The 12,989-nt window shown below is 43.7% G+C and overlaps 1 protein-coding gene across 4 annotated transcripts in view; it reads left to right on the top strand.

Moving 5' to 3' along the window:
* LOC110490894 (collagen alpha-1(XI) chain) overlaps positions 1-12,989 on the top strand; it is a 177,949-nt gene that overhangs the window by 70,392 nt on the left and 94,568 nt on the right. For all 4 annotated transcript variants that reach the window (XM_036945700.1, XM_036945699.1, XM_036945698.1 and 1 more), the window contains 5 exons: positions 3,014-3,058; positions 5,344-5,397; positions 9,441-9,485; positions 9,673-9,726; positions 9,828-9,872. In XM_036945700.1, coding sequence (XP_036801595.1) covers positions 3,014-3,058; positions 5,344-5,397; positions 9,441-9,485; positions 9,673-9,726; positions 9,828-9,872 — 243 coding nt within the window. The remainder of the gene's footprint in view (positions 1-3,013; positions 3,059-5,343; positions 5,398-9,440; positions 9,486-9,672; positions 9,727-9,827; positions 9,873-12,989) is intronic.

Genomic DNA, 12,989 nt, shown 5'->3' with positions numbered 1-12,989 from the left:
TTAGTTGATTTGGATAGAAAACACTCTGAAGTTCCTAAAACTGTCAGAATAATATCTGTGAGTTTAACAGAACTGATTTTCGTCCAGTATTTAACACAATTTATCCCGTCTTAAATTGTATCGATTATTTACGTTTTAAGATACCTAAGTTTGGATTAGGAACATTGTTTGAAATGTTTGGACCAAGTTTACAGGTAACTTATTAGATACTTTGTAGTCATGTTGGGCGAGTTGGAACCGGTGTATTTTCTGAATCAAACGCGCCAAATTAATTCACATTTTGGGGATGTAAAGAAGGACGTTATCGAACAAAAGGACAATTTTTGATGTTTCTGGGACATTTTGGAGTGCCAACAGAAGAAGATTTTCAAAGGTAAGGCATGAATTATATCGTTATATCGTTTCAACCTGGCTGGTTGAAATCTGATTTTCAGTTGTTTGTATGTGGGTTGCTGTCCTCAGATAATCGCATGGTCTGCTTTCGCCATAAAACCTTTTTGGAAATATGACACTGCGACTGTTAACAACAAGTTAAGCTTTATTTTGATGTATTATACTGTATATGCATGTCTTGTGAAGTTTTGGTAATGAGTATTTCTGTTTTTGAATTTGGCGTGCTGCAATTTCGCTGGATTTTTGTCAAATCAATCTCGTTACCGGGGTATGAGCGGGAAGGGAGCACTAAAGATGTTTTTTAAGCTGAAAAACATAACCGTACCCGCTTCTCATGGTCTGAGAGTCTTTAGGTGCCTTTTGGAAGAGTGGCTTCCGTCTGGCCACTCTACCATAAAGGCCTGATTTGTTGAGTGCTGCAGAGATGGCTGTCCTTCTGGAAGGTTCTTCCATCTCCACAGAGGAACTCTAGAGCTCTGTCAGAGTGACCATCGAGTTTTTGGTCACCTCCCTGACCTAGGCCCTTCTTCCTCGGTTGCTCTGTTTGGCCGGGCGTACATCACTGGGAAGAGTCTTGATGGTTCCAAACTTCTTCCGTTTAAGAATGATGGATGCAACTGTTGTGTTCTTGGGGACCTTCAATGTTGCAGACATTTTTGGTACCCTTCCCCAGATCTGTGCCTTCGACACAATTCCGCCTCGGAGCTCTACGGAAAATCCTTCGACCTCATGGCTTGTTTTTGCTCTGACATGCACTGTCAACTGTGGGACCTTTTATAGACAGGTGCATTTCTTCCCAAATCATGTCCATTCAATTGATTTTTACCACAAGTGGCCTCCTATCAAGTTTAAGAAACATCTTAAGGCTGACGAATGGAAACAGGATGCACCTGAGCTCAATTCTCATAGGAAAGGGTCTGAATACTACTGTATTTAAGGTATTTGTCGTTTTTTTATATTTTTTTAATACATTTGCGAAAGGAAATCAAAACCTGTTTTGCTTTGTCATTATGGGGTATTGTGTGTAGATTGATGAGTACAACAAATAATTTAATCCATTTTAGGATAAGACTGTAATGTAACAAAATGTGGAAAAGGTCAAGGGGTCTGAATACTTTCCGAATGCACTGTATGTTTACAATAAAGACTAGCTTGCATGTACAAATAATAGTCAAACTAGCTTGGAAGAGTATACTGTTGATAAGGGTTGAAGTGGCTATTGACACTCAGCACAAACAGTGTGTCTTTATTTGTGTGTAATGTCTGAAAATAGATAATTGTCTCACTCTGATTTCTGAGGTGTCAACATCTAATGGAAATATACTGCTCTTTGATGATCATTTACATCATCAATTATCTCTTTCCTCTTCTGCTCCCTCTCCCCTCCTCTTCCTCCTCCCCTCCTCCCCTCCTCCTCCCCTCCTCCTCCCCTCCCCTCCCCTCCCCTTCCTCCTCCTCCTCTCCTCTCCTCCTCTCCCATCCTTCTCCTCCTCCCCTCACCTCGTCTCCCCTCCCCCCTCTTCTTCCTCCTCCTCTCCCCTCCTCCTCCCCTCCTCTTCCTCATCCTCTCTCCTCCTCCTCTCCCCTCCTCTTCCTCTTCCTCTTCCTCCTCCTCCTCCTCTTCCTCCTCCTCCTCTCCCCTTCTCTTCCTCCTCCTCTTCCCCTCCTCTCCTCTTCCTCCTCCTTCTCTCTCCTCTTCTCCCCCTCCCCTCCCCTTCCCTCTTTTCCTTCCCCTCTTTGTCTCCCCCTCTTTCTCCCTGGAGCTGTAGAAAGCACAAACAGAGAGATTTTCTTTAGGATATTTTGCTGGGGTTTCTGGGGGTTGAGCAAAGCGGTGAAAGTATCTCATTCATGTCTGTGGAATGCCTGCAGCAGGCTCCCCGAGCTCCAGCACAGCCTCGGATTATTCTCTTTGCCACACACACACACACACACACACACACACACACACACACACACACATACACACACACACACAAATACACACACACACACACACACACAGTGTCACGGCCGTTTAAAAAACTGGACCAAGGTGCAGCGTGGTGAGCGTACATATTCCTTTTATTCATATGATGCCGACAAAAACAATAATCAATCCAAAAACCAACTGTGAAGCTTAAGGCTATAGTGCCAACACACAAAGACAACTACCCACAAAGACAGGTGGGAAAAATGGCTATCTAAGTATGGTTCCATGCCCGGCCAAAACAAAAAAATACAAACAGAAAAAGGAACATAGAATGCCCACCCAAATCACACCCTGACCAAACCAAAATAGAGACGTAAAAATCTCTACGGTTGGGGCGTGACACACACACACATACACACACAAAAACACACACGTGCGCACACAGACACACTCAAGAACAAATACGGTCCCAACATTCTTACCCCCGCACGTGAGTTAGTACCTTCTGCTGAGTCCCATATGCCCCTCCATGTCCCCAGGTGTGTGTGTGTGTGTGTGTGTGTGTGTGTGTGTGTGTGTGTGTGTGTGTGTGTGTGTGTGTGTGTGTGTGTGCATCCGTGTGTGTGTACGCATCCGCGTGCGTGTGTGTGCTTGTGCTGCAACTATGGCAACAAACTCTGAAGTTGTCTGTCTGCTTCTCTCCTGCAGGGACTTCCTGGTCCTCAAGGTCCCATCGGACCACCCGGTGAACGAGTAAGTTGGAGCTCTGCTCTTCGGTTGCCTGTCAACTAAACTGACCTGAAAGTGTTGTGTTAGTAAGGTAGTGGTACAAAAGACAAATTGTAAAATGTCTGATCTGTTAGATGTAGATTTAAAATACACAGACTGGGAAATACTTGTTTACTATACTACTGTACTGGAAGGGTTTTGCTCATGTAATGTCAACCCCCCTTACTCTATAATATGTAGTGAATTAATGTTTGAAGACCTTGTACCTCCTCTGAGGACCAGTATCTCTGAGGACCTAGTGTCTCTGAGGACCTAGTGTCTCCTCTGAGGACCGAGTATCACTGAGGACCTAATATCTCGTCTGAGGACCGTGTATCTCTGAGGACCTAGTACCTCCTCTGAGGACCTAGTATCTCCTCTGAGGACCGAGTATCTCTGAGGACCAGTATCTCTGAGGACCTAGTATCTCCTCTGAGGACCGAGTATCTCCTCTGAGGACTGAGTATCTCCGAGGACCGAGTATCTCCGAGGACCGAGTATCTCTGAGGACCTAGTATCTCTGAGGACCTACTATCTCTTCTGAGGACCGAGTATCTCTGAGGACCTAGTACCTCCTCTGAGGACCTAGTACCTCCTCTGAGGACCTAGTATCTCCTCCGAGGACCTAATATCTCTTATGAGGACCTAATATCTCTTCTGAGGACCTAGTATCTCCTCTGAGGACCTAGTATCTCCTCTGAGGACCTAGTATCTCCTCTGAGGACCTAGTTTCTCTGAGGACCTAGTACCTCCTCTGAGGACCTAGTATCTCTTTTGAGGACCTAGTATCTCCTCTGAGGACCTAGTATATCCTCTTAGGATCTAGTACCTCCTCTGAGGACCGAGTATCTCTGAGGACCTAGTACCTCCTCTGAGGACCTAGTATATCTGAGGACCTAGTATCTCCTCTGATGACCTAGTATCTCCTCTGAGGACTGAGTATATCTGAGGACCTAGTATCTCCTCTGAGGACATGGTGTCTACTCTGAGGACCTAGTATCTCCTTTGAGGACCTAGTATCTCCTCTGAGGACTGAGTATCTCTGAGGACCTAGTACCTCCTCTGAGGACCTAGTATCTCCTCTGAGGACCTAGTATCTCCTCTGAGGACCAAGTATCTCCTCTGAGGACCTAGTTTCTCTGAGGACCTAGTACCTCCTCTGAGGATCGAGTATCTCTGAGGACCCAGTATCTCTGAGGACCCAGTATCTCTGAGGACCTAGTATCTCCTCTGATGACCTAGTATCTCTTCTGAGGACCTAGTATCTCCTCTGAGGACCTAGTACCTCCTCTGAGGACCGAGTATCTCCTCTGAGGACCTAGTTTCTCTGAGGACCTAGTACCTCCTCTGAGGACCGAGTATCTCTGAGGACCTAGTATCTCTTTTGAGGACCTAGTATCTCCTCTGAGGACCTAGTATATCCTCTTAGGATCTAGTACCTCCTCTGAGGACCAAGTATCTCTGAGGACCTAGTACCTCCTCTGAGGACCTAGTATCTCTGAGGACCTAGTATCTCCTCTGATGACCTAGTATCTCCTCTGAGGACTGAGTATATCTGAGGACCTAGTATCTCCTCTGAGGACCTAATATCTCCTCTGAGGACCTAGTATCTCCTCTGAGGACCGAGTATCTCCTCTGAGGACCTAGTTTTTCTGAGGACCTAGTACCTCCTCTGAGGATCGAGTATCTCTGAGGACCCAGTATCTCTGAGGACCCAGGATCTCCTCTGAGGACCTAGTATCTCCTCTGAGGACCTAGTACCTCCTCTGAGGACCTAGTACCGCCTCTGAGGACCTAGTACCTCCTCTGAGGACCTAGTATCTCCTCTGAGGACCTAGTATCTCCTCTGAGGACCGAGTATCTCCTCTGTGGACTGAGTATCTCTGAGGACCTAGTACCTCCTCGGAGGACATAGTACTTCCTCTGATGACCTAGTACCTCGGAGGAGGACCTAGTACCTTGGAGGAGGACCTAGTATCTCCTTGGAAGACCTAGTACTTCCTCTGAGGACCTAGTACGTCCTCGGAGTAGGACCTAGTACCTCCTCAGAGAACCTAGTTCTTCCTCTGAGGACCTAGTACTTCCTCGGAGGAGGACCTAGTACCTCCTCGGAGAACCTAGTACTTCCTCAGAGGACCTAGTACCTCGGAGGAAGACCTGGTAATCTCAGTCCTCCCAGAAACAGAGCTGAGGTCAGCAGATACATTGTTAAAGTACAGTGTCGTTTTGACCTTTAATCAATCAGTGTTTCTATGTGTCTCTGTTTACAGGGGCCTCACGGCAGGTCGGGGTTGGCCGGTTTACCTGGATCAGATGGGCCTCCTGTAGGTGATATTCTGTTAACTCTGTCTCACACTCTTCTCCTCCTCTCACACTGTTGACTCAGACAACCCACCAGTACACACTGTAGTTTATAGAGGAGTATGTCAACCCACCAGTACAGTACACACTGTAGTTTATAGAGGAGTAGAAACCCACCAGTACACACTGTAGTTTATAGAGGAGTAGAACCCACCAGTACACACTGTAGTTTATAGAGGAGTAGAACCCACCAGTACACACTGTAGTTTATAGAGGAGTATGTCAACCCACCAGTACAGTACACACTGTAGTTTATAGAGGAGTAGAAACCCACCAGTACACACTGTAGTTTATAGAGGAGTAGAACCCACCAGTACACACTGTAGTTTATAGAGGAGTAGAACCCACCAGTACACACTGTAGTTTACAGAGGAGTAGAAACCCACCAGTACACACTGTAGTTTATAGAGGAGTAGAACCCACCAGTATACACTGTAGTTTATAGAGGAGTAGAAACCCACCAGTACACACTGTAGTTTATAGAGGAGTATGTCAACCCACCAGTACATACTGTAGTTTATAGAGGAGTAGAAACCCACCAGTACACACTGTAGTTTATAGAGTAGTAGAAACCCACCAGTACACACTGTAGTTTATAGAGGAGTAGAACCCACCAGTACACACTGTAGTTTATAGAGGAGTATGTCAACCCACCAGTACACACTGTAGTTTATAGAGGAGTAGAAACCCACCAGTACACACTGTAGTTTATAGAGGAGTAGAAACCCACCAGTACACACTGTAGTTTATAGAGGAGTAGAATCCACCAGTACACACTGTAGTTTATAGAGGAGTAGAATCCACCAGTACACACTGTAGTTTATAGAGGAGTAGAAACCCACCAGTACACACTGTAGTTTATAGAGGAGTATGTCAACCCACCAGTACACACTGTAGTTTATAGAGGAGTAGAATCCACCAGTACACACTGTAGTTTATAGAGGAGTAGAAACCCACCAGTACACACTGTAGTTTATAGAGGAGTATGTCAACCCACCAGTACACACTGTAGTTTATAGAGGAGTAGAACCCACCAGTACATACTGTAGTTTATAGAGGAGTAGAAACCCACCAGTACACACTGTAGTTTATAGAGGAGTAGAACCCACCAGTACATACTGTAGTTTATAGAGGAGTAGAAACCCACCAGTACACACTGTAGTTTATAGAGGAGTAGATACCCACCAGTACACACTGTAGTTTATAGAGGAGTAGAACCCACCAGTACACACTGTAGTTTATAGAGGAGTAGAAACCCACCAGTACACACTGTAGTTTATAGAGGAGTAGAAACCCACCAGTACACACTGTAGTTTATAGAGGAGTATGTCAACCCACCAGTACACACTGTAGTTTATAGAGGAGTAGAACCCACCAGTACACACTGTAGTTTATAGAGGAGTAGAAACCCACCAGTACATACTGTAGTTTATAGAGGAGTATGTCAACCCACCAGTACACACTGTAGTTTATAGAGGAGTAGAACCCACCAGTACACACTGTAGTTTATAGAGGAGTATGTCAACCCACCAGTACAGTACACACTGTAGTTTATAGAGGAGTAGAAACCCACCAGTACACACTGTGGTTTGTCTCCCTTCCACTTCAAACCACCATCCAACATCTCTTTGAATGTTGTACTATTGTATAACCTACAGTGTGATGTTCAGGGTGAGAGAGAGGCATCTTGAGGCCTAACAGTCAGGGTGAGAGAGAGGCATCCTGCGGCCTAAGGGTCAGGGTGAGAGAGAGGCATCTTGAGGCCTAACAGTCAGGGTGAGAAAGAGGCATCTTGAGGCCTAACAGTCAGGGTGAGAGAGAGGCATCTTGAGGCCTAACAGTCAGGGTGAGAGAGAGGCATCCTGAGGCCTAAGGGTCAGGGTGAGAGAGAGGCATCTTGAGGCCTAACAGTCAGGGTGAGAAAGAGGCATCTTGAGGCCTAACAGTCAGGGTGAGAGAGAGGCATCTTGAGGCCTAACAGTCAGGGTGAGAGAGAGGCATCCTGAGGCCTAATGGTCAGGGTAAGAGAGAGGCATCTTGAGGCCTAAGGGTCAGTGTGAGAGAGAGGCATCATGAGGCCTAACGGTCAGGGTCAGAGAGAGGAATCTTGAGGCCTAATGGTCAGGGTAAGAGAGAGGCATCCAGAGGCCTAACGGTCAGGGTGAGAGAGAAGCATCCAGAGGCCTAACGGTCAGGGTGAGAGAGAAGCATCCAGAGGCCTAAAGCCTCGTCATTGAGGCGGCAAGGTAGAGCGTTGGACTAGTAACCGGAAGGTTGCAAGTTCAAACCCCCGAGCTGACAAGGTACAAATCTGTCGTTCTGCCCCTGAACAGACACTGTTTCTAGGCCGTCATTGAAAATAAGAATTTGTTCTTAACTGACTTGCCTGGTAAATAAATCAAATGTACAGCCCAATGTTCTGCCCTTCTATCTCCTCACACATTTAATTCACACCAGGCGTACAACTGAAAGATGCATAAACTAACCAGTCAGTCAGACTGAACCTGGAGCTAGGATTGTTAAAACCTCCATCACTACAGTCTGATGTTCAGATGTGTTCCATAGAATCAAGCAAGAACTTTCTGATGTGCAGATGTGTTCCATAGAATCAAACTAGAACTTTCTGATGTTCAGATGTGTTCCATAGAATCAAGCTAGGACTTTCTGATGTGCAGATGTGTTCCATAGAATCAAGCTAGGACTTTCTGATGTGCAGATGTGTTCCATAGAATCAAGCTAGAATTTTCTGATGTTCAGATGTGTTCCATAGAATCAAACTAGAACTTTCTGATGTTCAGATGTGTTCCATAGAATCAAGCTAGGACTTTCTGATGTTCAGATGTGTTCCATAGAATCAAACTAGAACTTTCTGATGTTCAGATGTGTTCCATAGAATCAAGCTAGAACTTTCTGATGTTCAGATGTGTTCCATAGAATCAAGCTAGGACTTTCTGATGTTCAGATGTGTTCCATAGAATCAAACTAGAACTTTCTGATGTTCAGATGTGTTCCATAGAATCAAACTAGAACTTTCTGATGTTCAGATGTGTTCCATAGAATCAAGCTAGGACTTTCTGATGTTCAGATGTGTTCCATAGAATCAAACTAGAACTTTCTGATGTTCAGATGTGTTCCATAGAATCAAGCTAGGACTTTCTGATGTTCAGATGTGTTCCATAGAATCAAACTAGAACTTTCTGATGTTCAGATGTGTTCCATAGAATCAAGCTAGGACTTTCTGATGTTCAGATGTGTTCCATAGAATCAAGCTAGGACTTTCTGATGTTCAGATGTGTTCCATAGAATCAAACTAGAACTTTCTGATGTTCAGATGTGTTCCATAGAATCAAGCTAGGACTTTCTGATGTGCAGATGTGTTCCATAGAATCAAACTAGAACATTCTGATATACAGATGTGTTCCATAGAATCAAGCTAGGACTTTCTGATGTTCAGATGTGTTCCATAGAATCAAACTAGAACTTTCTGATGTTCAGATGTGTTCCATAGAATCAAGCTAGGACTTTCTGATGTTCAGATGTGTTCCATAGAATCAAACTAGAACTTTCTGATGTTCAGATGTGTTCCATAGAATCAAGCTAGGACTTTCTGATGTTCAGATGTGTTCCATAGAATCAAACTAGAACTTTCTGATGTTCAGATGTGTTCCATAGAATCAAGCTAGGACTTTCTGATGTTCAGATGTGTTCCATAGAATCAAACTAGAACTTTCTGATGTTCAGATGTGTTCCATAGAATCAAGCTAGGACTTTCTGATGTGCAGATGTGTTCCATAGAATCAAGCTAGAACATTCTGATATACAGATGTGTTCCATAGAATCAAGCTAGAACTTTCTGATATACAGATGTGTTCCATAGAATCAAACTAGAACTTTCTGATATACAGATGTGTAGAGACATCAGGCTCGAGGTGGTCCATAGAGAGTTTACGTAACATAGAGCATCCATAGTAGAGTAAAGTCATTTGTGTAATTTATTTTCTTACAGGGCCATCCTGGTAAAGAAGGTCCAACTGGTGAGAAGGGAGCTTTAGTAAGTGCAATTAATTAATATATTGATTAATTGATTGATTTATATGTAATTATTTTGAATATGATACATAAACAGATTCATTTTGAATGGGTTTTATGACATATCTCTTATTGAGAGGACTAATGAAGACGTTGTGCTCTCTCTCTCTCTCTCTCTCTCTCTCTCTCTCTGTCTTCTCTTCCTCCAGGGCCAGGCAGGTCCCCAAGGTCCTATTGGTTATCCCGGTCATCGTGGTGTCAAGGTACGGTGTTGTAGCTCACCCAGGGGACGTTCAGTAGCATCCTGAAGGTGGGACATTGTGTCAGGTTGGTAATTGTGGTCTGTTTTCTGTCTATCTATTAGGGTGCCGATGGCGTTCGTGGACTGAAGGGTGGAAAGGGAGAGAAGGTAAAGCTTCCTCTTTTCAAAATGTGACGCTTCGTATTCCTGCTGCTATTGTGTTTAAGAATGTTTTGATTCCTAGCACTGTCCTATCTGACCAATGAGTTGGAACACAACGCTCTCTCAAAAAGTCCTGTAACAAAGACTTCCTACAGTACAAAATGCCTACACTCTCATCTCAGTAAACACACCAAACGCATTAACTCTCATCTCAGTAAACACAACCAAACGCCTAAACTGTCATCTCAGTAAACACACCAAACGCATTAACTCTCATCTCAGTAAACACAACCAAACGCCTAAACTCTCATCTCAGTAAACACAACCAAACGCCTAAACTCTCATCTCAGTAAACACTCCAAACGCCTAAACTCTCATCTCAGTAAACACACCAAACGGCTAAACTCTCATCTCAGTAAACACGCCAAACGGCTAAACTCTCATCTCAGTAAACACGCCAAACGCCTAAACTCTCATCTCAGTAAACACGCCAAACGCCTAAACTCTCATCTCAGTAAACACGCCAAACGCCTAAACTCTCATCTCAGTAAACACGCCAAACGCCTAAACTCTCATCTCAGTAAACACACCAAAAGCCTAAACTCTCATCTCAGTAAACACACCAAACGCCTAAACTCTCATCTCAGTAAACACACCAAACGCCTAAACTCTTAGAAAAAAGGATTCCAAAAGGGTTCTTCAGCTGTCCCCATAGGATAACTATTTTTGTTTCAATTTTGTTTCGTCTGTTCCAATCGGAGAACCCTTTTTGAAGAACCATTTTTGGTTCCAGGTAGAACTATGCTACGTTCCATGTAGAACCCTGTGGAACCCTGTGTGACTCTACATGGAACTCAAAGGGGTTCTACCTGGAACCAAAAAGGGTTCTTCAAAAGGTTCTCCAATAGGAACAGCCGAAGAACCCTTTTAGGTTCTAAATAGCACCTTTTTTTTCTAAGAGTGTAGGAAGGAGTTTCCTGATGTCAGGACAGACATGGTTGTTCCTTGAAGAACATTTAGGGATTCTTCATCAGGGTTGTCCCATTGACATCAGGGTTGTCCCATTGACATCAGGGTTGTCCCATTGACATCAGGGTTGTCCCATTGACATCAGGGTTGTCCCATTGACATCAGGGTTGTCCCATTGACATTAGGGTTGTCCCATTGACATCAGGGTTGTCCCATTGACATCAGGGTTGTCCCATTGACATCAGGGTTGTCCCATTGACATTAGGGTTGTCCCATTGACATCTGGGTTGTCCCATTGACATCTGGGTTGTCCCATTGACATCTGGGTTGTCCCATTGACATCTGGGTTGTCCCATTGGATGCCCCTGTCACAACGTCTTCCTGCAGTCCAAAATGTCCCCTCTACTCCTAACTGTATTACAACAGCCTCTTTGTATAAATACATTAATATAATTGAAAACCAAGAGCATGATGCTGATCCACTATTAAAGTTTTGTTTTTACAACAGTAACATCATGGATATCAGGGTTATTCCTGAAGTTAGGTTTTAAATTAACTTATGTTGAGGTTTTAATGCAAAACTAAAACCTTGAGGAAGGAAGCTAGTGTTGGTTCTGAATAGAAAATGAATGCACACCATTCCAGAGGTGAGGGCTTGTTGTGAAACATAAAACACGGTTTCACTGCTATGGGTGCACCCACACAACCACATGTGTTAGGAGGAGAAGAGACACAAACAGGTGACAGACTGCACAGAGAGACTCAGAGAACAACAACAGACATAAGTAAAGTGAACAGTGGGAGACAGAGAACAGAGAAAAAGGAGAGAGTGGGAGACCGAGAACAGAGAGAATGGAGAGAGTGGGAGACAGAGAACAGAGAGAAAGGAGACAGTGGGAAACAGAGAACAGAGAGAATGGAGACAGTGGGAAACAGAGAACAGAAAGAATGGAGACAGAAGGAGACAGGGGTGAAAGGGACAAAGCGAGGTTTCCTTATTCTCTTGTTAACTCATCCAACATGTTTTCTAATGCTCAACCACACGTCCCTATAGCAGCATAACAAAGACATCAATAGCTTTTGCTCTTGTGTACATGCAGTGTCATTCCCCTCCTTGGCCACCAGATGACAGTAGTCTTCATGGCATGCAGACTTATCAAATGAGGTTCCCTGTTTCATAATGGAAAGCTACAGCCCAGATTCATAGACATGTCTAGCGTTGCTATTAGATTCAAACAAAATTCTCTTTTAAAAATAAGTATGTATCCAAAGATACTCTGCCATAGCAATTAGGTTACAATTATGTACAAGCTCAAGGCGTACTGAATTCCCATGATCACTTGCACATAACGACAGGTTGAAGGTCGATTCAATCTCTGGGGTCCATTTAATCTCTGGGGTCCATTTAATCTCTGAGTTCCATTTAATCTCTGAGTTCCATTTAATCTCTGAGTTCCATTTAATCTCTGAGTTCCATTTAATCTCTGAGTTCCATTTAATCTCTGAGTTCCATTTAATCTCCGAGTTCCATTTAATCTCCGAGTTCCATTTAATCTCCGAGTTCCATTTAATCTCCGAGTTCCATTTAATCTCAGAGTTCCATTTAATCTCTGAGTTCCATTTAATCTCTGAGTTCCAATTAATCTCTGAGTTCCATTCAATCTCTGAGTTCCATTTAATCTCTGAGTTCCATTTAATCTCTGAGTTCCATTTAATCTCTGAGTTCTATTCAATCTCTGAGTTCCATTCAATCTCTGAGTTCCATTCAATCTCTGGGTTCCATTTAATCTCCGAGTTCCATTTAATCTCTGAGTTCCAATTAATCTCTGAGTTCCATTCAATCTCTGAGTTCCATTTAATCTCTGAGTTCCATTTAATCTCTGAGTTCCATTTAATCTCTGAGTTCTATTCAATCTCTGAGTTCCATTCAATCTCTGAGTTCCATTCAATCTCTGGGTTCCATTTAATCTCCGAGTTCCATTTAATCTCTGAGTTCCATTTAATCTCTGAGTTCCATTTAATCTCTGAGTTCCATTTAATCTCTGAGTTCCATTTAATCTCTGAGTTCCATTTAATCTCTGAGTTCCATTTAATCTCTGGGGTCCATTTAATCTCTGAGTTCCATTTAATCTCCTACGATGATACAAAACAAGT

This window comes from Oncorhynchus mykiss, chromosome 15 (assembly GCF_013265735.2).
Source record: "Oncorhynchus mykiss isolate Arlee chromosome 15, USDA_OmykA_1.1, whole genome shotgun sequence".
Lineage (NCBI taxonomy): Eukaryota > Metazoa > Chordata > Actinopteri > Salmoniformes > Salmonidae > Oncorhynchus > Oncorhynchus mykiss.
This window is presented reverse-complemented; position numbering and strand designations above follow the sequence as displayed.